The sequence below is a fragment of the Cordyceps javanica genome, chromosome 1, assembly GCF_051103115.1.
Source record: "Cordyceps javanica chromosome 1, complete sequence".
NCBI lineage: Eukaryota > Fungi > Ascomycota > Sordariomycetes > Hypocreales > Cordycipitaceae > Cordyceps > Cordyceps javanica.
This window is the reverse complement of record NC_139295.1, coordinates 1,302,995-1,329,564: the sequence shown is the minus strand read 5'-3', so window position 1 is coordinate 1,329,564 and position 26,570 is coordinate 1,302,995. Positions and strand designations below refer to the sequence as shown.

The 26,570-nt window shown below is 55.8% G+C and overlaps 10 protein-coding genes across 10 annotated transcripts; 4 read left to right on the top strand and 6 right to left on the bottom strand.

The window, feature by feature from the left end:
* Nucleotides 1-235: 235 nt before the first annotated feature.
* Nucleotides 236-1,758, bottom strand: V2A60_000413 (agmatinase; the record flags this gene model as incomplete). Its single annotated transcript, XM_083251784.1, has 7 exons — nt 236-441; nt 509-731; nt 791-833; nt 891-912; nt 981-1,265; nt 1,339-1,429; nt 1,504-1,758. The coding sequence occupies 7 exons, from the start codon at nt 1,756-1,758 to the stop codon at nt 236-238; spliced, it is 1,125 nt and encodes a 374-aa protein (XP_083107910.1).
* An 822-nt stretch (nt 1,759-2,580) lies between these two features.
* V2A60_000412 (uncharacterized protein) lies at nt 2,581-4,251 on the top strand (the record flags this gene model as incomplete). The annotated part of the gene is made up of 1 exon (XM_083251783.1): nt 2,581-4,251. One exon carries the CDS (start codon nt 2,581-2,583, stop codon nt 4,249-4,251), a length of 1,671 nt encoding a protein of 556 aa, XP_083107909.1.
* A 210-nt stretch (nt 4,252-4,461) lies between these two features.
* On the bottom strand, nt 4,462-6,063 carry V2A60_000411 (WD40-repeat-containing domain protein; the record flags this gene model as incomplete). The annotated part of the gene is made up of 1 exon (XM_083251782.1): nt 4,462-6,063. One exon carries the CDS (start codon nt 6,061-6,063, stop codon nt 4,462-4,464), a length of 1,602 nt encoding a protein of 533 aa, XP_083107908.1.
* Nucleotides 6,064-6,677: 614 nt separating this feature from the next.
* On the bottom strand, nt 6,678-7,321 carry V2A60_000410 (cornichon family protein; the record flags this gene model as incomplete). The annotated part of the gene is made up of 4 exons (XM_083251781.1): nt 6,678-6,770; nt 6,827-6,893; nt 6,956-7,111; nt 7,221-7,321. The coding sequence occupies 4 exons, from the start codon at nt 7,319-7,321 to the stop codon at nt 6,678-6,680; spliced, it is 417 nt and encodes a 138-aa protein (XP_083107907.1).
* A 1,121-nt stretch (nt 7,322-8,442) lies between these two features.
* On the bottom strand, nt 8,443-9,857 carry V2A60_000409 (methionine aminopeptidase MAP1; the record flags this gene model as incomplete). Its single annotated transcript, XM_083251780.1, has 4 exons — nt 8,443-8,540; nt 8,598-9,144; nt 9,246-9,644; nt 9,714-9,857. 4 exons carry the CDS (start codon nt 9,855-9,857, stop codon nt 8,443-8,445), a joined length of 1,188 nt encoding a protein of 395 aa, XP_083107906.1.
* Nucleotides 9,858-10,912: 1,055 nt separating this feature from the next.
* On the top strand, nt 10,913-12,800 carry V2A60_000408 (kynurenine 3-monooxygenase; the record flags this gene model as incomplete). Its single annotated transcript, XM_083251779.1, has 4 exons — nt 10,913-11,024; nt 11,138-11,355; nt 11,511-11,924; nt 11,988-12,800. 4 exons carry the CDS (start codon nt 10,913-10,915, stop codon nt 12,798-12,800), a joined length of 1,557 nt encoding a protein of 518 aa, XP_083107905.1.
* Nucleotides 12,801-13,830: 1,030 nt separating this feature from the next.
* V2A60_000407 (amidophosphoribosyltransferase) lies at nt 13,831-16,159 on the bottom strand (the record flags this gene model as incomplete). Its single annotated transcript, XM_083251778.1, has 12 exons — nt 13,831-13,861; nt 13,925-14,294; nt 14,355-14,382; nt 14,474-14,551; nt 14,661-14,789; nt 14,855-14,950; nt 15,018-15,034; nt 15,123-15,484; nt 15,546-15,698; nt 15,770-15,916; nt 15,986-16,027; nt 16,095-16,159. 12 exons carry the CDS (start codon nt 16,157-16,159, stop codon nt 13,831-13,833), a joined length of 1,518 nt encoding a protein of 505 aa, XP_083107904.1.
* A 1,205-nt stretch (nt 16,160-17,364) lies between these two features.
* On the top strand, nt 17,365-17,862 carry V2A60_000406 (ribosomal protein S8; the record flags this gene model as incomplete). The annotated part of the gene is made up of 1 exon (XM_083251777.1): nt 17,365-17,862. One exon carries the CDS (start codon nt 17,365-17,367, stop codon nt 17,860-17,862), a length of 498 nt encoding a protein of 165 aa, XP_083107903.1.
* A 451-nt stretch (nt 17,863-18,313) lies between these two features.
* On the bottom strand, nt 18,314-20,579 carry V2A60_000405 (uncharacterized protein; the record flags this gene model as incomplete). Its single annotated transcript, XM_083251776.1, has 2 exons — nt 18,314-20,253; nt 20,495-20,579. The coding sequence occupies 2 exons, from the start codon at nt 20,577-20,579 to the stop codon at nt 18,314-18,316; spliced, it is 2,025 nt and encodes a 674-aa protein (XP_083107902.1).
* A 4,682-nt stretch (nt 20,580-25,261) lies between these two features.
* V2A60_000404 (homoisocitrate dehydrogenase) lies at nt 25,262-26,463 on the top strand (the record flags this gene model as incomplete). The annotated part of the gene is made up of 2 exons (XM_083251775.1): nt 25,262-25,286; nt 25,409-26,463. 2 exons carry the CDS (start codon nt 25,262-25,264, stop codon nt 26,461-26,463), a joined length of 1,080 nt encoding a protein of 359 aa, XP_083107901.1.
* Between the last annotated feature and the right edge of the window lie 107 nt (nt 26,464-26,570).

Genomic DNA, 26,570 nt, shown 5'->3' with positions numbered 1-26,570 from the left:
CATTCAAGCAAAGTTACACATACAGGTATTCATGAGATGCGACCCCGTTTCGCTTACAGTGCGAGAAGGTTAATGGGGAAGGTGGCCTCCCGGGTAAGGCTGTACATGGTACCTGCGCTTGGAGCGACATGAACCGCTATCAAGATAAAGATTTACGGAGAGCGGTGGCTGATGGCCAAAAAGAAAAAATCACGATCATATAAATGGGCTACTAAATTGATGAAGGCAAGTATGATTAGGCTTTGACAGGTGTAGACACCATGAGCTCTAGAATGGAAAATGCGACCTCGGCAGCCGCAAGCGCAGTGGTAGCCGCGTTGTTGTCGTACGGCGGCGCAACCTCGACGACATCACCTCCGATAATCTCCAATCCATCTAAACCGGCTAGGATGGTGAGAAGCTCGCGCGAGGACCAGCCTCCCGCCTCCGGCGTCCCGGTAGCTTGCCCTCCTTGTCAGCAAAGATTCGCCCCCCCCCCCCCCTTGTCGCGGTGGTTGCTTGCACGTACCTGGGGCAAAGGCGGGATCCAGCACGTCAATGTCGACGCTGATGTAGACGCGCGTGTTCTTGACGCTCTGACGGAGACGATCGATGACGCCGCGGACGCCGATAAAGTCAATGTCGCGCGCCGTGATGATGTGGAAGCCGCAGTCCTTGTCGTGACGCACGTCGGACTCGTCGATGAGCTGGGCGCGGATGCCGGCGTGGATGGACGAGTTGAGAATCAGGTTCTAAAAAGGTTAGAGACAGTGACACAATCTACATATCCGCGAGGGAGAGTGTTGCGCACCTCTTCGTGGGCAAAATGGAGAAATGTACCATGGTTCAAGGCGCTGCTGTTTGTTAGACTCGCCCCCCCAGCCCCCCTTCGGCACACTCTGTAAACTCACGCGTATTCAGAAATGCCGCCACCTGATATTTATTCCAGTTAGCTAATCAGTAAAGTGAGTGGAAGTGTAATGATACCGAAAAAGCCTTACCTAGTTGTTTAGGGTCCCAAGTGTCGACGTGGCTGTCAAAGTGAATAACAGACACCGGACCCCAGTGCTTCTCCGTCGCGCGCAGCGCAGCCAGAGTCGTCGTGTGGTCGCCGCCCAGCGTAATGATTCGTGGGACACTCGACTTGTTGCTGCTCCTCGCCGGGCGCCCCGAGATTTTCTTGTGCGCCTGCTCCAGAGTCTTGAGGGCGACCCGGTTGTCCAGCCAGGTCATCTTGGCATCGCCGCAGTCGACGATGGTGGCCCAATCCTTTAGTGCATCGCGTCCTAGCCCGCCCCGTGAGTTTGATGACAGACTGTGGCTGCAAAGCGCAGTATTTTTCTTTTGGCAAGAACATACCGGTGTACAAGCTGAGTCCGTACGTCTTTTGGTTGCTGCCCAGCCGGATCGCGGGAGGGCCGAACCTGGCACCGGGACGGCCGGTCGTCGTCTGGAATCCATCGTCAGCGAAACCACTAAGTGACGACTTTTGTAATGCGGAATCTTGAAGGAAGGAAGACGTACCGTGTCGTGCGGCGCGCCAAGGATCGCAATGTCGTAGCGCGAGTCCTCCGAGTCGTCATCCTTGAAGCAGTCCGTGATTGACAGCGTTGCGAAGCCCGTGCCTGTCAGGAACGGCATCTGGGTCACAAAACCGTCGTCCACATCGTCACCGTTGAGCCAGAAGCGCACTTGCGCTCCGGGATGGTTGTAGTCGTACGCCGACAGCCCGGCCGCGGCTTGTACTAGACAGGCCCACGCCGCAAGCTGCTGCTTCATGATGCTGGGAACTGGCCGTGCGAGGGATGGGGGTGGCAGACACAAAGTACAAACTGGCGGGCAAAAAAAGAGACCCAGGTACGAATGAAGAATGAAATTGTCAACTACGCACCTGGCTCTGGATAGAAATAGGAGAATGGCAAAGTTCCGCACCAAACGTTACGTTGGTCGGTGCTTTATTAAAGTTAAGCTGTGCTGGGTCTAGCATATCTAGTCTCACCCGCGCCCGCCTTTCGTTAGTGGGTACGCTGCCCGACGTCTCACAGCATCTACGCCATGGATGGCCTCGGGATACTGGGAAAGGAAAATGGCGATGCGGACTGTAAATGGCAAGTTGAACAATCTCAAAGAGTTTGGGGGAGATTCATGGGGGAATTTGGTCGTGGGGTTCATCTGCATGTCCCGCGAGGCACTTTGCTTGCGGCGTGTGAGCAACTGTTGAGTATGCCTTGGACTCGGACGATGAGTCAATGCCGAAGGCGCAGTATATATGACAACGATTTGAACCTGGGTTGAGAACGATGCTCATGGGAGAAGAAACATTCACTATCTCCTGGATTTCTTTTTGATTGACACAGCTGGTATCGTGTCTACATTTTGAGCGACTGTTGTTTCACCACTTACACGGGCTTGAGCCATCACCACGGGCGACAATAGCAGCGATTTCCTCAGTCATTGATAGAGACAGCCATTCACTCATCCGAGAGGAGCTATTGATAACACAATATATCCGTAATTTTCTTCTCGCGATTGGATACCCAAGGCCTACCGACTAGTCATCATTCCATACGCCAGCGTCTCAGGCGATTATCTCGCTCCAAGATGGGCTCGACGCTCGATTCCTTTCTCGAGTCTTATAGACCTCCCAGTCTCCAATCCTGGTCATGCGAAAATGAAGACCTCGATTCACATTGGCGATTCGAGTTTGCCCACATTCGAGTGTCGCTGACCCTCTCCCACCACCTGTCCAACAACACATACCACGTAGCAGATCTCGACGTCCGCGACATTCACGGCCCTGTGCGGCGCCGCGACCTCGATCCCATCCGACGAGACGTGCGCGCCCTTTTCAACTCCTCGTCCGCCCCAGTCCCCTCATCCTCTCGTCAGTCTCCCCATCACCTGCGCACCACGGACATGTCAGTCGCCATCCTGCAGGGTCTCGAGCGCGTCGCCGCGTTCGAGTCGCGCGTCGCCGCGGAAGAGGAGGACGCCCGCCGCCGCGCCCACGGTTGGGACGCGGCGCAGATCAGCTCCTGGGACGAGGTGCTCGCCAACCCGCGGGGCCTGGACGCGTCGACCGTCGCGGACACGGCGCACGACCTGCTCGGGCAGACGCCGGCGGAGCTCGTCGCCGGCATCTCGGACGAGTTCCGCGTCGTGCACGTCGAGTCGGTCGTGCGGGGGGACCTCCTCGCGCGGTTCCTGCACTACCAGCGCGCGCTGGGCGAGACGCTGCAGCGCGCCGGCAGCGCCGGGCAGAACCTGCGACGGTGCATGCCTCCCGGCGGTGGCGGCGGCTGCGACCGGCGTCTCCCTTCCCGCCTCGAGGATGTCGTGGCGGACATGATCCGGCCGCGGGTCACCTTTCACGGCACGCCGCTGCGGTCGGTGCGGTCCATTGTCCGGCACGGCTTCGTCAAGCCCGGGCGCGTGGTGGACGGCCGGGTCGTCGCCTCGCCGCGGACCGGCATCGCGTACGACCGGGGCATCTACTCGTCCCCTTGCCCCGGGTACGCACTGTCCTACGCCGTCGGCGGCGACAGCAACAACCAGCGCGTGGCGACGCCGCTCGGCATGCTCCCGAGCCTGCGGCTCGTCGTGTGCGCGACCGTCATGGGCCGGACCCTCGGCCCGCGCCATCAGCGCGACGGCGACGGCGACGACGACTACGACAGGGCGCCGGACGCGCGCGTCCACGGCCCGCTGGCGGACGGCTTCGACGCGCACTGGGACGGCGGGCTCGAGTACATCACGCACCACGAGGCCGCCATGCTGCCGTGCTACGTCATCCACCTGGACCTGGGCAGCGCGGCGGCGCGCGCGGCCGTGGCGCTCGCGCGCGCGGACCCGACGGCGTACCAGCGGCAGGTCCGCGCGGCCCGGCGCGAGCGCAGGCAGCTGCTCCTGGCAGGGCAGGGCGACGGAGGAGCGGCAGCGGCGGGGGCGGCGGGGGCGGCACCGGGGGACCAGAAGCGGACGGCGGAGGCGCGCAAGGCGGCGGCGATGAAGTGGTTCCCGTACGGGTACGGGACGGCGCGGGGCACGCGGTTCGTGGTGGAGGAGGTCGGCGAGGTGTCGGACGACGAAGAGGATTATGGGGAGTGGCAGGAGGACAGGCATGCGTACCTGTCGATGGAGAAGGAAGGGCACTGGCTGGACAGCGACGAGCACGCGCACACGGGCGCGCTCTTTGCAGAGGTCGACGATGACGATGCAGGGGGTAAAAAGGGTCCCTTGTTTCTGGACGGGTATCAGACGGCGCGTTATTGACGCTGGTGTGTTTTGTATCAATTCTTGTATTATCACGGCTTCAATGGGGCCACATTCATCTATAGAGTTGCCAAGCTGATTTTCCTTCTCCCATGACGAAATTTAAAAGCAAGTTCAAAAAAAAAAAAAAACGCCGCCAAAACACCTCGCAGATGCTGAAAATTGTCGCTGTTGTTTTCTCCTCTGCCACCGCTGTTCTTTCTTTTCCTTTTAATCCCAATACTTGATATCGCCGTCCAGGCCGGCCGTGACGACCTTGCTCGTCTCCTGCGGGTGCCACTTGACGCAGGTGACGGCCTGGGTGCCGGCCTTGATCTTGTGGTACATCTTGCACGTCTTCCAATCCCAGAAACAGACGTAGCCCGCCGAGTCGCCCGAGGCGAGGAACTGGCCATCGGGGCTGCAGTCGAGGTCGACGCCGAGCCCGGCGTTGTGGTGGCCGCGGTAGCTCTTCTTGCGGTTCTGGCGGAACTTGTCGGTGGCGCCAAAGACGAGGATCTGGTTGTCGGAGCTCTGGTAGGCGACGTACTTGCCGCTGGGGTGTGCGGCGGCGCGCGTCATCGGGTACATGTCGGGCTCGGCAATGTACTTGATGGGGACGGGAATGTTGTAGTCCCAGGCGCGCAGCGACTTGTCGTCCGACGTGGTCATGAAGCGGCGGTTGCGGTCCACGAAGACGATGGTGTTGATGGCGGCAAGGTGGTGGTCGTACTCCTGGACAATCTCCGACGGCGGGGCGCGCACGTCGTACTGTACAATCTTCTTGTCCGACATGCCAGCCAGGAACTCGTGGCTGTGCTCCGGGTCCGGGTTGAACTCGACGACGTGGGGGGTCTTGCCGGTGGTGAACTTGCTCACGCACGCGCCCGTCTCCGTGTCCCAGAGCTTCATCATGCGGTCGTACGACGCCGACAGGAACTGCGTACCGTCGCGGTTGAAGCTTAGGCTCGAGATGGCCTTGCTGTGGCCTGCGTACGTGCGCAGCAGTTCGCGGTCGTGGTACATGTCGCGGATGCGGACTGTCGTGTCGGCGCCGCCTGACAGCAGGAGATGCCCAGACTCGGGGAGGAAGCGCAGGGCCGTGACCGCGCCGTTGTGATCCTTCCACACGTGCACCTGCTTCTTGGGGATGTAGTTTGTGATGCTGCCGACTTCTTTGCGCAGGTCAACGTCCTGATCTTGCGGTACATGCATGTACGTGCGGCCCTGGTAATCGCGCTCCTGCGAGCCGTTGAAGGTTGTCGTCTCGTCGCCCAATTCCTCTACTTCCTTGCGTCGCGCCAGCGAAGCTTCGGGGGCCTTGAGCACTGTGCCGCTCTCCACAACGTCGTCCTCCTCTTCTTCCTCGACAATCTCGTACTCCTCGTCGCTCGCCAGCTGCTCATTCTCGTCGACGATTTCGTATTCGGCCTTTTTGTAGCGCGCCCAGGGACCGACATAGCTTCCAGGGCCTTCGGCAATGGTTGCGCTGCCCTTGCTCTCGCGCGAGGCACGCACCTGGGCGTCTGCCTGCTTGCGCTGGGCGACAGTCTGGTACTCGCGCTCGGGGCCGCCGCGTCTCTCGATCGCTCGGTGCTTGCTGCGAAAAGTGTGCTCGGAAATGAAAGTCTCCTCCGCTGTGCCGGTCAGGACATTCTTGCGCTTCACGGCGGCCGTTGTCTCCTCCTTGAAAGGATTTGCTGGACCAGCTTTGGGCCTAAAGAGGTCCTCGGCCGAATACTGAACCACAGCGTGGTCAGGCCCGGCTTGCTCTCGCACGACCAGGGCATCCTGGGGCGCCATATTAGGCGGGTATTCACCGAAGTCCGCCATGGCTAGTTTGAGGACGAGAAAACGGCAAATTTGTAGCAATGCCAGGTAGAGGAATACACCTGAACGATGGCTAGGAAGACGACTTGCGACAGATGTAAAGCTTGCGATCACGTGATCCACTGTCATGGCCGTTTTGCGGCGACATTGTTCTACAATATGCAGGGCGCTCTTAAGCCGAGACAGCACGTCATACCAAGAAAAAAAAAACACGGATGCACATGGTATATAGTATCTCATTAAAAGGTGTTGCGAAATCAGGTACCCGTTAGGCGGCGGTCGCAGAGAAGCTACCGAGAGCTCCTGCCAAGAGCTTCCCTCAAGAGCGAACGCTGAATCTACAAAATGGGCTATAGACGCCGGTTGAGAGCCCGTGTCAAAGCCGAGTGATATATATCCCAAACCCGTAAACTTTGCAGATTTTCATTCTATCCCGTCTCAGCATCAATTCATCATGCCTTGAACCCACAAAAGCGAACCACGAGGAAGCCAAAAATTAATCGCGCGCCTGTTCATAAAAAAACCATCGGGAACAGCCGTACTTGGAGGGGCGACAGTCGCCTTTCCGGATATCATTACAAGGTGTCCCGATTCGTTTATGGAGGGCAGTGCAGCGTTTATGCAGCCTCGTCGCGGATGAGAGCGACGATCATGCTGTAGAGGTAGAAGAAGAACATGAGCAGGTGGAAAGCGAGCTTGATGAAGGATTCCTATTGCTGAGGTTAGCAACGCTAGCGAAGGACGATGCTGAGCGGTAACTGCATACCTTTTTGTGAACATTGAGCTTGCGGAAGATTTCAGTAGCGTCAAGGAGGTGGGTATTGTCGACGATCCTGCGACAGCGAGTTAGCAGTGGCCATGAAATGCGCGGGAAAGGCGCAGCAGGCAAGCTTACTTCTTAATGTTCCAGGCGAGGAGAGGTAGGTTGAGGATCAAAGGCAGCCAGTAACCGTTGATCAGGAACAGGAAGGTGAGGAAACCATGGACGGCGGCTTCGGGGATGATGTAGGTGTTGAGGCGGTTGCATAGGTCGATGGGGTTGATGTAATCGCTAGATTAGAGAGCAATTGCGTTAGCTAGAGACACGTGAAGCTTGCCGAACGGCAACAGCCTGTCGCGCAAAGGTACGAGCCGGACTTGGTCATCGCAGGGTGACATACCACTCCAAATCACTGTACATGATGGTGAAGAAGACCTGCAGGAACAGGTTGACGGCGTTGATCAACACCGATAGGAGGAACAGCCATGCTTCGCCAGACATCATCGTGACGAGGGTTGTGGGAGCGAGAGGGCGATCGGATGCGTAGAGGGGGGGTGCGGCCGTAGCTTGTTGGAGCTTTGTTTGGGGATGAGGAAACGGTCGGTAGTTGTCGTCAGCGAATTGCCTAGCTTTCGGAGAAGACGGACGCGTTAGTCGGAGCTCTTAGGGTGGTGCGGTGCGGGAACGGAGATGTGCGGCGCCCGGCGGTGAGGCGAAGCCGAAAAATCAGGGGAAAAAAGGAGATGTGTTTACCGAAAGATCCGTTTGCTTTGGAGCTTGACAGGTGGACACGGAGGTGCGCGCCGTTGGTGGTGAGAAGATTGGGGAGAGTCGTGGAGGGAGAAGAAAGACGAGGTCGGGGGGCTGGCTTGTCGAGACCGGTTTGGTGGGGAGGAAGGAGGTTGAAGAGTGGATGCGACGATGGCGATTTTTTTTTTCTTCCCTCTTCCAAGCCAGGTTGCAGTTAGGCCGTGGCGAAGAGTCAGGACAGTGGGAGTTGACGCCCTGTAGAAGCGCTAGCAGGGACAGGACGGCACCTGAACGGCGCTGTAAGAACGCCGTAATCTGCCCCAGTCGCTGGTTGGGTACCTGGCTTGGTTGGTGGTTGCAGGGGACCAAATACAGGCTCGCGGTCGCCGAAGCTGGGGCTTTGTGGTGTCAAATTTATAGGGCCAAATTCAGTGCCGCTGTAATGCTGTAGGTCGTATTCTCCAGCCCGCCTGAAATGAGGCCCTGTATACGTTAAATAAGGTAAGTCGTATTTCATGGATAATGAAATGCCCTTTGGTCGCTTGGCGACACTCACCCAAGCCTAAAACGGGCGTTGGGCATGTGATGAAAACCCTCCATACCAGCTGCCAATGGCAAGCTCACAAGTATCCAACAAGGTAGACAAGGCGTCCAGGCATGAACGAACAGACTATTACAGTCTCCGCAGATCTCTAAACTCCGATTTCTTATTTCATTATTTTCGTCTTTATTGGCCACATTTTTTGTTTGTTTGAACTGGGGCCGTTTGCCAGTCATGCTCATCTACGACGCCGCCAACACCTCGCTTCCCAATGCAACAACGCTTCTCTCTTATGCCTCTCAGCCTGTATCTATTTCTGCCCACGACTGGGTTAAGCCGCGGTAGGCATCGGAATCGGGCCGCCCGGGGAGTTTTCATTTCTCGCCGTCAGCACCTCGACACCGTCTTCCGTTACTAATAAGGTTTGCTCTGCATGTCCATGTTAGCAGCGAACGAGGCGTTGCTCGACCAACAGTGTCTACTTACCAAATTGGGCTGTGCGCTTGCCGTCAATGGTGGTACTCGTCCAGTTATCGGGCCATGTGATATCGCGGTACTTGCCCAGCGCAATCATGGGCTCAATGGTAAAGGTCATGCCGGCCTTGCACTCGCCGGGCGTCTTGTTCTTGGCGTAGTGTGGCACGTTGGGCGGGCAGTGGAACAGCTTGCCGATGCCGTGGCCACAGTATGTGCGGATGACGCTGCAGTCCTTGGTTTTGGCGTGCTTCTCGATGATGTTGCCGAATTCGCGAATCTGCACGCCGGGCTTGACGGCCTTGATGGCCTCGTCCAGGCACTCGCGGGCCGCCTCGACGACGCGCACGTTGTCGGGGTCGGCCTTGGCGCGGTCGCCGATGTAGTAGGTCTCGTTGAGATCGGCATGGTAGCCCTCGTGATACAGAGTGACGTCAATGTTGAGAATGTCGCCGTCGAGGAGGATGCGCTTGTCGGGGATGCCGTGGCAGATGACCTCGTTGACCGAAGTACAGCAAGACTTGGGGAAGTGGTTATAGTTGAGGGGGGACGGGTACGACTAGGGGAAGTGTCAGTGTGAGCGGTGCATATATGGCGCGCGAGGGGAGCCCCCAAGCTTCTGCAGGCGTGCGCGCGTGTCATGCAGCATGGCAGACTCACCTTGCGCTCGACGCAGGCCTTGTGTACAATCTCGTCGATGTAGTCGGTGGTGACGCCGGGGACGGCGGCGGCGGCAGCCAGGTCGAGGACCTCGCGCGCAAGCTTGGAGACCTTGCGCATGGCTTCTATGCCCTTGGCGTCGAGAATCTCAAATTTGGTGCGGCTGCTGAGGGAGCGGCTGTACTTTGGGTTGCCGTCTTCGGACCAGACAGGGTGGGGGATCGACCGAGGGACGGTGCGGTGCTCGGAGAGGGGGTAGACGGGACGCAGAGGACCGGCAAAGGGGAAGCTCGGGAAGGGGTTATAGTAACCGGTTGCTGGATCTGGTGAGATGGCTTTCGGGGCGAGCAAGTGGTGGAGGATGTTACTTTGAGATTTGTGCATGGACTTGTGTGTGCCCTGGACCAATGTTTGTTAACAGAAGAAGCGCGAGGTGGTGGAGGGATGGCGTCTGGACGTATGACGTACCCAGCTCTTCTTGAAGCAGTCCTGAGAGCAAAAGAAACTGTCCTTGTTGCCGAGCTTGAGGCAGGTCGGGCACTGGAGGGTGCCGGCATCGTTGTCGCAGTCGACGCCTAGGCACTTTTTCTTTGCGGGAGGTTCGGTAGCCATGGCGGGCAGTGACTGCGGATGTGAGTGGCCAAGATGCGATTGTGAAGGAGGGAATGGGAAAAAAAAAATCGGTAAACGGCAAGGTTCGTAGATGTGTTATTCAGAAGACGGTATGCACCTGTTGTTGCCGCGGGGTGGTTGGTGATTGGAGGTATGAAGTCCAAGGTGGTGAGCACCAATGGGGTTTTCTGCCAGACTCTTTTTTTTTTTTTTTTTGGACTGGTCGTCTCGTTGCTTGTTCCCGTCATGCAACTGATTCGCACCACCAGCCCGGCGATAGCGAGACCCGAGCACGGCAAAAAGCTTTGTTAAGCAATCAGCAGATAACTTGTGGCGCGCCGAGCTGAGGGTGGCGCAGAAGTCGCGTGCTGAGCTGCCCCTGTCGTCTGTACATGCCCAGGTTGCATGTACGGATACTGAGTACGGATACCAGGTCCCAAGGTAGGTACAGTAGGTTGATCATCTGTAGCAGGCTGAACAGCGCTGTTGAGTACTCTGTATTTCCCGAGTACAGTGAACTTTACTCTACTATTCAGCCGCTGTAAGGGATCAACTCCAGGGCCACTGTAAAGCCGCGAAAAACATGCAAGTCGCAAAAAAACCGTCCAATGTCCACTATAAGAATCGAACTCACTTCCCCTAAAGATGCCGCTCAAGCCCGCCAGAAACCCGCTGTGGGAGTTTTTTTCTCTCTCTTCGGCCTTGCCACCTTCTGCCCCAGACGCCGGCGGCGGCGTCAAGCAAAGAGAATGCAGTGACTTGTTGACTCCGATTCTTTACCTTATGACCACTTTCTGCGCTCATTTTCCTCGGGCTTCTTTCGTCCTTCTTCGTCCGGGAACCAACACACTTTTTTTTTAACCCTTTCAAAGTCACTCATCCATTTCCACTCCCCTTCACTCCGCAGAGAGCCAACCGGCCGACCCTTGCTGCAGCCCGGTGCCTGCATGTCTTGAAAGTAACCTCCAACCGCTCGCTCTCCAGTCAGCAATTAGCAGCAGCGCGGAATCCAGCAGTACCAGCAGCACCAGCAGCAGTGACAACAGCCTGTAATCATGGCACGACGGCAGAAGATGGTCATAGTGGGCGCCGGCCCAGTAGGCTCACTGGCTGCTCTCTATGCCGCGCAGCGAGGCTACCAAGTTGAAGTTTACGAGTTGCGTCCTGGTAAGTTGACCAAAACTCTTCACAACTCTTCTTTCCAACTCTCCCTCTCCATTCCCTCCCCCCCTTCTCTCTTCAATCAATTCATTTGCTCATATTCTTACCTTGCCTCTCAGACCTTCGGGACCCCCGCATCGTCCCTCTCAACTTTACAAAGTCCATCAATCTCGCCCTCTCTGAGCGAGGGATTAACGCCATCCGTCATGCCGGTCTACCGGACCTCCTCCGGGACATCCTCGGCGCCTGCGTGCCTATGCGCGGCCGGATGATACATGGCAAGAAGCCTTCCGGTGCTTTGTACGAGGTCTCTCAGGACTTTGATATCCATGGCCGAGTAAGTCTTTTTTCTTTTTTTATTCTTCTTACTTGCTTGTCACGGATCACACCCCCTTGCTCTCACCTTCACGCCCTCTCCGTCTCTCTCAGTCCCCCCATGTGACAACCGATAGCCCCGGGTCGCCGGCTAACAAGACAAACCAACTCACGCAGTGCAACCTCGCCATGGACCGCGGCGCATTAAACGCCAGGCTCCTCGATGCCCTCGAGGACCTGCCCAACGTCGATCTCTTCTTCAACCACAAGCTCACCGGCGCCGACTTTCGCAAGCGCAAGGCCTGGATCGAGGACCGGGACCGGCTGTCGCCCAGCGGCCGCCCGCGCGAGATGGAAATCGACTTTGACATTATGCTAGGGGCCGACGGCGCTCACTCGGCCGTCCGCTACCACATGATGAAGTTTTCCCGCATGGACTACCAGCAAGAGTACATTGATACCCTCTGGTGCGAGTTTCGCATCGACGCCGGCAAGCCCCACGCCGATGGCTCCGAGACTTGGAAGATCTCGCCCAACCATCTGCACATTTGGCCCGGAAAGGACTTCATGTTTATTGCCATTCCTAGCGAGGTGAGTCGGTCGCCGCCGGTTCTCCCGGCTCCGAGCCCCCGTTGCTAACGACCCCGCCCACAGGACGGCTCATTCACGTGCACCCTCTTCCTGCCTGCCAGTGGTTTCGCAACCCTAGAGGCCGATCCGTCGCAGGTGCCCAGCTTTTTCGACGTCAACTTTCCCGGTGTGAGAGACCACATCTCCGACGAGTCCCTCATCGAGGCCTTCAACACGAACCCGCACCTGCCCCTCATCAGCCTCAAGTGCAAGCCCTACCACTTTGGCTCCTCGGGCGTCATCATCGGCGATGCCGCCCACGCCATGGTCCCGTTCTACGGCCAGGGCATGAACACGGGCATGGAGGACGTCCGCATCCTCTTCTCCATCCTGGACAAGCACCAGGCCCAGCTGGCCGAGACCAACAGCCCGCTCGCCGCTCCTGGCGTCGACCAAGATGACGACGACGACGACTATGACAAAGTCTCCACTGCCGACGCCGTCGCCGACCAGGCGCACGCCCAGGCCCTCGCCGAGTACTCGGCGACGCGCTGGGTCGACGCCTACACCATCAACGACCTCGCGTTCCAAAACTACGTCGAGATGCGCACCTCGCAGTCGGCCACGTACAAGCTCCGCAAGGCCCTCGAGGAGTTCATGTCCCTGCGCTTCCCCTGCTTCGGCTGGCAGACCAAGTACTCGCTCGTCGTCTTCAGCAACCGGCCCTACTCCGAGTGCGTGCGGCGCACCGACAGGCAGGGCCGCATCCTCGCCCGCGCCTTTGCCGGCCTGGTCACGAGCCCCCTCCTCGCCGCCGGCGTCTACCTCGCCTACAGCTACCGCAGGCCCATGAAGGAGCTCTGGCATAACGCGGTGGCCATATGGCAAATGATGTAAGATATGAGCACATAGAATGGGTGTGGAGCCCGGGGGGTTGTGCGCGCGTGCCCGGGTCGGGGTCAGGGTCGGGGTCGGGGTCGGGTGGTGGTGGCAGTTTGCATTTAGACAGTGCTCTCCCAGACATTGTACAACACAATCTTCTTCCTAGAAACACCACAAAAGGCATTCAGCCTTTCTTTTCTGTTTATTTTTTCTGCAACGTACTCGACTTTGTACTTATTTCGTGGATATCATTCATTTTCGCCAAAACAAAAAATTCAATTTATACATCTTTTCCAATACGCAACAAGTCACCGTGTCGCTTTCCTGGGTTCCATTGTCTGGCACGTGGCACATCGAGTTGTAACTACGCCAGGCAGTCATATCAAACAGACCATTTCAAATCGTGACTCGGAGTAAGCAAACCATGATAGAAATACAATGGCTTCTTGTAAAATGGTGGTGAAGATCATGACGGTCTCCTCCCACGACGCTAATCGTTCCGAATCCTGTTCCTAAACTGACCGTTCAGTGTTCGAATCGCTGTTTAGTGGCGTCGTGCTTCAATTCAGTCAACTATTCATGACCAGTGAGAACAGAATCCCGTGACGGGAAGAATTGAGCCTTGCACCTAGTGCAGGGAAATTGACTGCACGATGGTCCTCCATACACCGTGCACAATCTGGCCAACGCAAGTACCCAAGAAATCATGCAAACATACGGGTACGTAAGATATTAATCAATTAATTCCCAACATGAGAAGTTGCTTTTGCCTCATTCGTCGCAAAGAAAACAAACATGCAGAAAAGCTCATGCATGACATGGTGGAACTGCCCCTCTTGAGAGAGTATAGAAGACGGCCAAACGGCAAGAGAACCACCACCACCAGAGGTAATGCTGTGTGTAAAAATATCACTGCAGCCTTCACATTCCAAACAGTCCAACAACACACCCCAACTCTTCACTGTAGTCTAGACGCGGGCTCTACATGGCCTGCCGATAACGCACTGTCGAAAGGCCGGCCCGCGAGCAACGTCCCTTGTGGCACCTAGTGGGCGCTTGGGTGGTTATTGTACAGACTGAAAGCACCATTAGTCCTCTAAAGCTGTGAAAGTTGACATTGATTAACGAGAGATGCATACCTCATGTCCTCGTGGTTGTCTTCGGTTTCCGAGCTTTTTACGGCATCATCGGACGCCTCTACCGGCACCGTTACATTCACTGGGCCGCTGCTAGCGACCACAACTGTGCTGTCTGGTCCTTCCTCCGCGGTATGAGGGCTCTTCCGCTTCTTGTTGGCGTACAGCCGGCTGGTGCGCTCAAAATATTCGTCTGGCACAGGGGTTTTGTATTGCCCGCAAAAGACGCCAACTTCGAAATCTGTGACCTGGGTCTTGCCGTCAGCCGCCTCTATGCAAGCGGCTTTCAAATCCTCAAGCGTTTGGAAGACAAGACCATCGCATTGAATCAGGTCTCTCATCTCTGTCAGCGTCCTGTCGTGGGCGAGTAGTTCTTCAAAACGTCATCGTTAGCATACACAGCGAAGCTATTCGTACGTGGGACAATGCTTACGAGCTGGGTCGGCAAGGTCAATGCCGTGCTGAAGGAGGCAAGTTAGCGGTCGTTTTCCATGTCGAAGAGTGGGGGCTCAGATGCTCGTCTTTGGTTTGTAAATTAAGTGTGGAACTTACAACATGTGGATGTGTAATCTCTGGGCTACAAGACACAAGAATAATACGCTTTGCATCGCATTCCTTGACCATTTGGACCTAGGAACTTTTAGTAAGCAATGGCCCATATATCGACAATACGAATTCATCTCTTTGTCCAAAAGGCGGGTAGAGCTCTTCGGCCATGAATTGGAGCAGGGGCACGTACAATCTCGCGCGAAGTGGTTCCTCGAACGATGCTATCATCAACAAGACAAACGACCTTGTCTTTGAACTCAGCCGCAATGGGTGAGAGTTTTCGACGGACACTCTTTTGACGTGCCTTTTGACCGGGAAGCTGCAGAGGAACACAGGTCATCAGCATTATCCACTAATGGCAAATAACGAAGGGTCGGGACATACAATAAAAGTGCGGTACACGTATCTGTTCTTCACAAATGCATTCGAAAGCGGCTTTTCTAGCTCCTTGGCCAGTGTCGCAGCGGCCGTATTGCTTGTCTGGGTTGGTAAGAGCTTTGTTAGCGATGTCGTGTCAGTTGAGCTGCGACAGACGGAAAAAGCCTACCTCCGGTATGGGAATGACTTGGCAATATGTTAGCAATGCCTCAACCGAGCACTCGAGTTTCATCGAGATAGAAAAGGCAGCCTTGACAATATCTGAGCAACTTACCAACATCGATATCATTAACCCCGTCCTCCCCCAGAACCTGTTTCATTCTGTTTGCCAACTTGAGACCCATGTTCTGTCGGCTGCGATGGACAGATATCCCATCCATGTCAGTGTCAGTCCTCGCAAAGTAAAGATACTCGAAAAGGTCGGGCGTATAAGACTTGGGCTCCACGATTTGCGAGAACTGGGGAACCCCTCCCTTTGGCACAAAAACGGCCTGTCCGGGCAAGATATCTATGATATCTTTGAATCCCAGTCGTAGCAGGGCAATCGATTCAGAGGCTAGAAAGTAGTCCGTGGCGCCTTCTAGTGTTTCTGATGGCCGAGAGCCGAAGCAAAGAGGCCGAATGCCGTTTTCGTCGCTGCAACATTGATGAGATATATGAGTTATGAGTTCCGACAGAGAAGAGGGTAGACACGCACCGAAAACCTAGGATGCCAAAGCCAGCAAGCATTCCGGCACAAGCATAGGCGCCGTGGCACCTTGCATATACCTCGCGTAGAGCAGTAAACACATCGGCCACATTGGCTCGGGCTTTACCGAGTTCGCCAAGGGCATGGGCAAAGATGTTGAGCCTAAGGGAAGAAGGTCAGCCCAATCGAACGAATTGCCGCACGTTTGAGTGCTGCTGGATAGAGGTCCCTACAGGAGTTCCGAGTCGGAATCGGTATTCACGTGACGTCTGGCCTCGTAATCCAGAAATCTTCGCAACTCCGGGGCATTGACAAGATTTCCGTTGACGCTCATAGACAGCCCGTAGGGTGAGTTGACGTAAAAGGGCTGAGCTTCCGAACTAGAGTCGAAGCAGCACTGTTAGCAGGCGGCTGTTTACAGTACGAGATCAACCTGCAGCCGAGCTTACGCAGATGAAGTGCCTGCAGTTGGGTATCTCAGATGGGAAATTCTATCAAAGTCAGCCTCAATCCTGTGCTATTGGAGGGTCAGGATGGTGCAGGCGGAGAAAGACTTACCCCATGAAGCCAGGCAGAGCTGTGGGCGATGCGCGTCTGCCGTCATCAAATACTTTACTAGCCATGCCTACACCCTTGCACTGTGAGACCCTTCCCCCCTGGCATGCGGCGATACCTGCGGCATCTTGTCCGCGCTGATGCTAGCGTCAGAATGACTCCATGGTAAAGGACAATTGGCTTCGCCGAGCTGAGTGACTAACATGTTGAAGATAATAGAGGGACTCGTGAAGCTCAACTGCTGCCGTGGTGCTCTCCGAGTCCCCTAACTATCAAGGAAGTCAGCAAATGTTATAAGTGCCTTTTTTTTTCTCTCTCTTTTTCCTGGATTGCAGCGTCTCAGAAGATGCGTGTCCTAGGATGGGTCTCTAGGACCCCGACAAGGTTCCATAGCATGAGCACGTACCAATATTGCTGATATACCGCACATAATGTCACGCTGCAGGTCGGTTTTGTCAGGCAAGTAATGGCGATTCTCAGCTAATGAATAATATTGCTGCCAAAGAGCACCGAACTTTTTTGCGGAATTTTTTTTCGCCGAGAAGTTTCGCTGTAAGTTATATGATCCTGAGGGATCTTGCTCTTAGTCGACCCAAGCAGCCACAAGTCCTACAGATACAGCCGCAAGATCGGATCTGAAAGACTTGTATACACTGTTGGTTGATAAGTCGCCGAGGGACACTTATAGACCGGTTACGACGATATAATACTCATTCTTTAAGGCTCAAGACAAGTTCGGCCATCTATTTTATTAGCTCAAAGAGGTAAAATTTTAGGCTCCGGGTAAAGCGGGCCGGCAGATGATCCGAAACAGCGTGGTGACATTGGTAAGCTACGTACGTTTTACGAGCTTCAGGGTGCCCTAGAAATTTTGGCGGATCCCCAAAGTACAGGCGACCGACCGCATACTACCTATTTCTACCTCCCTCACCAGAGCGTGCAATTGAAGACTCCCGCGAGAACACATTGGCTGACAGACGGCTGCGACAAGCCATTGCCTGCCTCATCTATCTCGATATCCACGACTCGACACTGCCTGAACCAGCTGCGTAATTCGGCATACACCAACCCAAAACAGGAGACGGCCTCTGGCGCAGACACGCCAAACGGCCCAGGCACCGGCCAAAAGCAATAACTTCCTCTACATCGAAGCAACTTTCCGACATCTACGCGGCCCACGAACCGACATTCTAGCCTCTTCTTCCTCTTGATTCTTTCTTGCGGCCACGACAACCAACCAACACAAAACGGGACCGTCACAAGTTCGCCCAGCATGTCGCTCAAGACCCTCGTCGACATGTGCTCGCACCTGCAAAACGCCTCCAAGGCGCGCCTCGGGCTGACCTCGATCCGGAGCTCCAAGCACAGCATGCGCCTCGCGACGGCGCTGCACCGGGCCGGCTTCCTGTCGAGCGTGTACCGCGCGGGGCCCACGCCGCCGTCCGAGGAGGACATGCTGAGCCGGCCGGCCGAGCCCGTGACGACGGCCAACGTCGCCAGCCGCCGGCTGTGGCTCGGGCTCAAGTACTGGGACGGCAAGCCCGTGCTGGGCGCGTGCCGCGCCATGAGCACCCCCTCGCGGCGCGTCACGGTGCGGCCCGAGGAGCTGGCGAGGGTGGTGCGCGGGTTCCCGACGAAGCTGGACGCGGGCGTCGTGCAAGGGCTGACGCTGGGCGAGTGCCTGTTCCTGGACACGACGGAAGGGGTGCTGGAGGCGCGGGAGGCGCTGGCGAAGAAGGTCGGCGGTACGCTCATGTGTCGGGTCTCATAGACCGGCAAGGGGGCGCGGTCGAGGACGGGCTCAAAAGGGTAGGCCGGGAGGGGAGATTGAGGAGGCACGCGAGTCCGCCAGTGGGCCCGTGCATTTTCTAATGTACCATAGCAGTGAAAAATTACAAGATCGGCAGGTCATTGTACGAATAGACATCGACACAAAATACACCAATGTATCATACTACACATAGAAACAATGCATGAGGCGAGGACAAGAAGGATAGTTGCCAGTAGAGGCCAAAACTGCTTTCAATCGCTTGGTATTAGATATATATGTAGGTCGCTGTGTTTGACAGAAACATGTCGACAGTGAATAAAACTCCGGCCCCCCAAAAGACACCTTTTTAGGATATCGCCAGACACCAGATAAAAGCCGTCTGCCCAACACAGCCCAGCCCAAAAAGAAGAAATGTATAGTACCAAACGCAGTGATGCCTCATTCCCTTGTTCTACGCCGCGTCGGCAACCTTCTCGGCGTGCTCGGGAGTGGTTTCGGCGGGCTTGGGGAGGTCAGAGGCAAAATCGGTGTCGGCGATGCTGCTGACATTGTCAACATGACCATTGCCAACAGCGCTCTCCTTAGAGTTAGTTTTCTGGAAAACAGGTTCCGCAGGTGTGGCGACATCGTCAACGCCAGCGTGTTGCTCCGGGTCCGCTTCCTTGGCAATCTCAATGGCTTCTTCAGCAGTCTCAACCTGAGCGACTTCGAGGGCAGCTTCCTCGAGAGCCTCAGGCTCTTCATGAGTCAGAAGTTTGTCCTCGGCAGAACGCTCAACACTGTCCTCAGTAGTGGGCTCTTCCTCATGATGGATAGATTCAGATTCCTCGATATGTTCAGCGGGAACCGTCTCGTGCTCCTCTTCAACTTTGGGGTGGGTATCTTCAACACTTTCAGGCTCCTCTGCGTGCTTCTCTGCATGCTCCTCTACGTGCTCCTCTGCGTGCTCCTCTGCGTGCTCCTCTGCGTGCTCCTCCGCGTGGTCCTTCGCAGTCTCCTTCGCAGTCTCTTCCGCAGGCTCCGCGACAAGCTCCTCGGCAGTCTTCTGCTCAGCTTCGAGTCTGATCTCGGGCTCAGCTTCCTTAGCTGGCGCGACTTCGGTTGTGTCCACAGCCTCAGGCGCGGTCTCAGCCTTGAGTCCGGTCTCGTGCTCGGAGTCTGGTTCGGGCTCGGTTTCGGGCTCAGCACTCATTTCTTGCACAGCCGCTGGTTTGTCCTTCGATTCATGGGTTTCGAAGTCTTGGGGCTTGTCGGCCACCTCGGACACACTCGAGTCCGAAGCCACCTTGGAAGCAATAGCCGCAGCACCAGCGGCTGCGGCAGTAGCAGCAGCTGCAGGTATAGTGGCCGCTTTGGCCACGGAGGGTGCCGTCTTGGTGGTCGGAGGCTTGGTAGTAGCCTTCTCGGCCCGAGAAGTAGCTTCTCTAGAGCGGGCAGCAGAAGTGGCGCGGTTGGGTACGGGGCTTTTAGCCGGACGCTTCATGTTTTCGGCTCCAACATTCGAAAGCCGGCCCGTTGTCTTCTTCGGGGGGGTTGTAGGAGCACCCTTTTCTGTCGTCTTGCTCGATGACGCTGCAGTAGGTCGCATCATCCGTGCAAGGAAGCCCTCGTCAACATGGCTCTGTCTTTTGGTAGAGGTTGGCTCTTGTTGGAGTTTGTTGGCGGAAGGGACTCCGAGGCTTGGTCGTTGACGACTCGCGACAGAATTCTGACGCTTCACGGGCTTTGACGTAGTAGAAGCGCCAACAGCATGCGCGCTAGCGGACTGGGGAAGAGTTGAGTGTCGACCTGCTCCGCCCTTGTGAGCGGAAGAGGCTGTCGGAGCCATCAGCGACGAAGGCAGGTTGACTGGCTTCGTAGGAGACTTCGGCTTGGGTTTCACGAAGCCTGTGTCATTTGCGCCGGTCTTGACAGGAGCTGGTTTCTTGGTAACAGCGGTGCCCCCTGTGGCCCTTGTCGGGGCAATGGGTTTGGTGACCGGTCGCTTCGCAAGCTCCGCCTTTGGAGCCGCAGGCTTTGTAGCTGTTTTAGGAGCTATGTTACCGGAACGCGAGGCTGCAGGATTGGCCGGAGTTGCGTCCTTGGACTTTGCCGGTGAGCTAGCTACCGTTTCGGGGGTGTCGCTTGGCTGCTCGGTAGCAATCTCGGCAGCATCTGGAGCCTCTGGGATAGACTCGGCGGCCGGATTTCTGACAGAGTCGTCGTGGGTCGACATTTTGCTTCTGGTGCGGTAGAGGCTTGGCTCTGTGTCGTTGCTGAGACGTCTTCGTGACACGCTGGAATCGCCGCTCTGCTCTCTTTTCAGTCCGATGCGGCCGTCCTTTTCCACGGCAACAAAGCTGGTTCTGATTTTTGAAAGAGGTCTGGGGCCTTCAGAAGTAACCGAGGCAGCTATTGAAGAAATCCCGTGTTAGCGAAAGACACATGAGCGAGACAAGGTTTGGTAGCGCCGCAAGCCAGCAGCCGTCTGTCTCTACGCTACAACCGGACCAGCAACAAGACGTCACCGCGGCACCGACGGCACCATGAGGCAACTGTACCTGTCGCAGGTAGCAGACGGATGCTGGACAGAGAGCAGGTGCTGCTTGCGTGGGCGGCCAAAAGGGTGGTGGTGATGCTGGGGTTGAGCCACCTGTTGGAGAGCGTCCTCTGCTATCTGGCGGGCTGGTGTCGCCTTTGCTTTCAAACATGGCACGCAGGTTCTTGACCTGGCTCATGACGACGGTGGAGGCGGTGTCCTCGCAGGGACCCGCGAATTGAATGCCAAAGGAGGCGCGATGGTGTCTATCCGGTATGCGGCAGGTATTTGTGTTGTCTTTTGGGGGGTGGGCACAGGCAGGGAGGTGAGGGGGAAGAGTGGTGACGGCGACACCAGTAAATGGTCGGATTCAGTGAATAGAGTTTGAGCCTACCGAAAGAAAGATGGACAGATGACAGAAGAGGGTTCTCCGAGTTCCTGGCAAGGGGATGCTTGGACGGCCAGCAGTGTGTGTGGGAGCGGTTTTGGAGTTGGTCAGGTATGGCGCGGCGAGATGGAGGCCGGTGGATGCAGGAGGCTGCAGGCTTGGTACCAGTAGGCAGTCGATATGATGGAATGGATACAAGGTGGCGCGCCTTGACGCGGGTCAAGGCACGACAGGCACCAGGCCAAAAAAAAAAATCAGGGGTCGTTCAGTTGAGGCACCGGAGGCAACAGAGCCCAACTCAATAGGCTGATGGCAGGGATCTTGGTTTGGCCCAGCAGCTCCGTGAGGTAATTGGTCTTAGCTGGGGCAGAAATTAACGTCGAGAAGAGAGCTCTACGAACTGGTACCTGGAGAGAGGCACAAAGAAGAATACTTACGTGTTCGGTATTATTAGTATAAATAAAACAAGCTTGACAATGCGCACCCTCTCCAGTCCTTTAATAGGTAGGTACTGAGTAATAAAGCTTGAACGGGGAACAATGAACAATGCCATGTGTGTAATTAGGTACAAGTACCTCACGCAGCGGAGGAGCATGCATGGGGTACAAAGGTACGACAGATTGCAGTGTTTTTTGTGCCACGCTACATGTACCCAAGTATTTACCACCTGGTAAGTAAACCACCCATCAACTTATCCCATCTCTTACTCTGTACTCTGAACTCCGTACATTCCATTCGTTTGCTTCAACATCCTCCTCCCCTTCGTGCCCTTTTCTCTCATCTCCATACTCGTCTCGGTCTCCATCTCCATCACCTTTCCATGACTTTCTCCATTGCCACCTCTCCAGCAATTCTTTCACCGCACTCGTCAAAATCACTCCACTTGACCCTCCGTTTCCCCGGCGCCCGCATGCCACGGCCGCCATGCGACTTGGTCTTGTTTCCAAGGCCATCCACCGCCCAATGCCCGATGTCTCGCAATTTAACCGGCCCTCCACTTGGTTTAACAACGAGGCTGGCTGGCTGGCATACCGTCGCAATCCCCAGCTTTCGGCACTAGTCTTCACATCGATGTGTGTCCATTGAGTATGTGCTGAGGTGGACGTGCCGGCCGGAAGCAAATATCGAATCTCAATGGCAATCGCCAAACTACGTGGCGCTCTGGCCGCCGCTCAAATGCGTTCCATGGGCCACTGTTTCGCGACCAGACACCCGAAACGCCCTCTGGCTGCTTCGGTTCCCCCAGCGATGCTACCCCGAGTTAGCTCGCCGCCACATCGCGATCCCGGCTTCCATTCCCCCTACCGCGAGGGCGCGCACCGCCCCATGAGCGATCCCCCATCGGCGACATGTCATGCAGTTTGATGCTTGTTGACGGCACTCCTCCTTCTTTCATGCCTACCCGTCCAAACACGCGCCCTGGGTGTCCAACGGCTAGTGCGTACACCGAGGCCAGGACAAGCCTGTCTCCATCATTAGCCACCGAGTTCGTCATTCTGCAGCGCCGTCTCTGAACTTACACGCCTTCGAGAGCAATGAACAATGCCTCGTCCCGCACTAGCTTGCCGCTGTAACCCTGATTGAGCTCAACAAGCCTGTAGATGCAGCGGATGGTGATGAGGAAAATCGCAGTCCAAAGAAACCCAAAAAACTGCTTCAATTTTGGACTCATCCGCCTCTCCCGCCCCAACGATGTGGCATATCGATACATGTAGTCCATCATGAGACCGCAAAAGATGCAGATGGTCAGAACTTGCAAGGCCAGCCCAGCCAGCGCCACATTAATTCCTGCTGCGCTTGTGCCCTGCGAGCTGGTTGTCAATGCGCCGCCTACAGCTTGAATAATTAGAGATGTCAGGTCTATTGGGATGAAGAACCAGTATAGAATTTTTGGTCGCACACGCGATAGCTCGGGGGCCAACTCTTCTATCGTATTTGCAAGAGTCACGTAGATGGCGGCGCAGAGGTAGACCGGCAGAGAAGTAACACAAACTACGGTCAGCCACTATTAGCATGAGTTTGACAGGCATGAACGGATAGTTGTCAAAATCTCACTGATCTGCAGCATAAACGCTGAGAACCGGAAAGGGTTGTAGTAAAGCAGAATTCTCCCAATGTATCCGAGGATGCCAGAGGTACAGCCAAGCGCCACTGACGTCGCGAAGAACCAAGTCTTGAACCTAAAGCCCTGGTATATATGAATCATCCCGGCCAACGCGAATAGGGCAACAAATGCGCTATTTGCCGCGAGACTGGGCCTGTATTGGTACACGGAGTACACAAGCGGGCATAGTTCCAGCGTGCAGTTGCCTTCGGGACCGAACACAACAACGTACGGTGGAAGCGAGGGCCCTGAAGATGAGTTTGAAGCCATCATTGGTCGTCGAATTTTCACAGCAGAAACGAGTGATTGAATTAATTTCTCTTGATTGTCGCTTGCGGATACAGAGACAAGAAAAAGGTGCGGTGCTCTTAGTATATATAAGTCGGTTGTCCCACCACATTCCCCGACAGCCTTACCGGTACTTTGGCCGCACCCAACACAAGACCATGGGAAGTCTTGAGAATAGATTGCTATGGCCGTATTTTCCGAACATTTTTCTACATTCGTACCCTGCTTTCGAGAGGGTACAGGTGGCGTCGGATTCAACACGATGTGCGCGACGTCAGCCTTAGCGCAGCCTTAAATGATGGATTGGCCATTGCAATTACGTAGCCACCGAGCTTGGCGGTAAATACCCTCGTCGTCTGCAGTTTGATACAATCAGGCAACGATTAAATCGAGAGAATGGATATCTATACAGCACCGAGAGGCTTGGAGAGGAGCATTTTCCAAGCGAGTGCAGCAGATGACTTCGAAACGCCAACACGTTATGGGTATTCTACGCACCTTTCAACTTTTACGGAGCAGCCAATGGAGCAAGCCTATCGCTTTTGACTGTGTGATGGCCTGATTTTGGAAGTGATGGGGTAAGAAACTTAGCTCGTCATATACTGCTCGGCGACTGCCGAACACAGTATGGAGGCGCAGTTTATTTCAGAAGCGACATTTGTTTCCATGCGATCTTGTCTCTACACGGAAGAACGCTTTTGGAAATGAAGGCGTAGGCGTGTCTTCAAATGGCTCCCTTTTAACTTGCCAACGGGCATGATTGACAATTAGTCAAAAAATATAGATGATAACTAACAATACCGGCGTCCAACTAATACACGGATAGTCGACATGTTGGCCAAACCAGACGAGCTAGTTCTACCTGGTCCAACCTAGTCATATTCTGCCCAGGATAGAATACAAGATTTCATTAACATAAGGTCATTCTTACTAACTGTTTTGTTCTGCCTTTCACGGGGGAAATTACGCAGAATTGCTTTGCTAGGCTCAAGAGCTCGACCGTTCTCAGCCGCTTCCTACATATACTTATCGCCGAAAGATTGCTGAAACGTAATCACCATCATACACGGCTACTATTAGTGATTAAATTTCACGAGGTTCTCTCCCAATTTTTCGTTGGAAAATCAAGTAGTCGATACACGGCCGCAGCCCTCGAAATCGAAGTCGTAGAACGGAGCGAAGAGTAGCCAATTGAGCAGAGTAAACAGAGGCCAAGTACAATTTTGCGGAAAGCTTTCCTCCAGTCCTGCTACCGGGTTGAATAATGTGCGCATACAAAATGCCTTCCGAGCAACGTGCTCTCGAAAACTGGGTTTCAACATGGTTTCGTGCCTTCGGCAAACTCGAACGTTGCTAGAGCGGGTGATACGGTTCTTGCATGCTTGTATCTATCACAAGCAATTCGGTCCAGGTTCCCTAAGTTTAAATTTTTGACAAAGTGTGAATATGCACCTAAATCAATTTCTGTGCATTGAAACTTGGCTCTCCGAGGACTGCCACTTAGTTTAGGGTAGGATGTTGCTCAACATGAGAAGCTCACCCTAATCCTGCGGGCCCGGCACCGGCAGCACCAAATGCAGAGCGCAGAGCGCCGAGGGGTTCTTTTTTATCTTGGTCGTGGTTGAGCAAATTTCAATACAGACCTGCATATATGATGTGTCCACCCATTGAAGTATGCAAATTGAGATTCACATCGATGAACGCTTCTTCCAGATCAACGGGTTCTATTTTCGTCACAGGGACTCATCCGCTGCGGAATGGCTAGCTGAAAAAGGCAGGCGAAGCTACGTTCCACCACAGCCAGACGGCACAATGGCGCATGCACCATGGGCAATTAATATAAAGACAGATAGGAAGCAAATTCGAGTACGGCATGCACATCATCTAAATAAATGAAGATGATTATTATCCTGCATGCTTCGTCTGCCGCAAGCTGAAAGCTTACATAATGAACTGCGACAGGGTCCTGCTCCACAGCCGGATCCGAGGTCGGCAGCCGAGGGAATTGCAAATGGTGACATTTTTCTGGAAGCCACCCCCCCCAAACTCTTGTCTGTTTGCTCAATCGCCTCCAATTCATTTGGTCAATTGAACAGCAGCCATGTCTCTTCGCACTCTCCGCATCGGTACGAAGATGTTCCCACCAAGCCCTCCCCTTTTCCCGACAAACTCCCTTCCCGTACAGCCTTTCGCTGCCGCCAAGCAGATGTTACGTCCAGTGTGCTAACCAACCTTTGCCCTTCCACAGGCCTCATCCCCGGCGACGGCATCGGCAAGGAGGTCATACCCGCCGGCCGGCGCGTGCTCGAGGCGCTGCCCGCGGCGCTGAAGCTCAAGTTCGACTTTGTCAATTTGCAGGCGGGCTTCGAGACGTTTGAGCAGACGGGCACGGCGCTGCCGGACGCGACCGTCGACACGCTGCGCGGCGAGTGCCAGGGCGCGCTCTTTGGCGCCGTCTCGTCGCCCACGCACGCCGTCAAGGGCTACTCGTCGCCCATTGTCGCCCTCCGCAAGCGGCTCGACCTCTACGCCAACGTGCGGCCCGTCAAGACGGTGCGCACCGCGGCCAAGCCCATCGACATGGTCATTGTCCGCGAGAACACCGAGGACCTCTACGTCAAGCAGGAGACGACGCGCCAGACGCCCGAGGGCCGCGTCGCCGAGGCCATCAAGCGCATCTCGGAGCGCGCCACGTTTCGCATCGCCACCATGGCCGGCGACATTGCCGTCCGCCGGCAGCGGCTGCGCGAGGTCGGCGGCGCCGTCGGCAGCAGCATCCACCAGAAGCCCGTCGTGACCATCACGCACAAGTCCAACGTGCTGTCGCAGACGGACGGCCTGTTCCGCGAGGTCTCCAAGAAGGCGCTCGCGGACCCGCGCTTCGCGTCCGTCGCCGTCGAGGAGCAGATTGTCGACTCCATGGTGTACAAGCTGTTCCGGCAGCCCGAGGACTACGACGTCATCGTCGCGCCCAACCTGTACGGCGACATCCTGTCCGACGGCGCCGCCGCCCTCGTCGGCTCGCTCGGCCTCGTGCCCAGCGCCAACGTCGGCGAGGGCTTCGCCATCGGCGAGCCCTGCCACGGCAGCGCCCCGGACATCATGGGCCGCGGCGTCGCCAACCCCATCGCCACCATCCGCAGCGCCGCCCTCATGCTCGAGTTCCTCGAGGAGCCCGAGGCCGCCGCCGCCATCTACGCCGCCGTCGACGCCAACCTCGAGGAGGGCAAGCTGCTGAGCCCGGACCTCGGCGGCACCGCCACCACCGAGCAGGTTGTCGAGGATATCCTTCGCAGACTATAGTTTGGGTGGCCTTAATGTAGCCGTTTTGTATCAAGATTTTCTAAGACCTTGGAAAAAAGGTCAATAAAAAGTGATCAAACTTGCGGTCCAGGTACAAGATGGTTCCC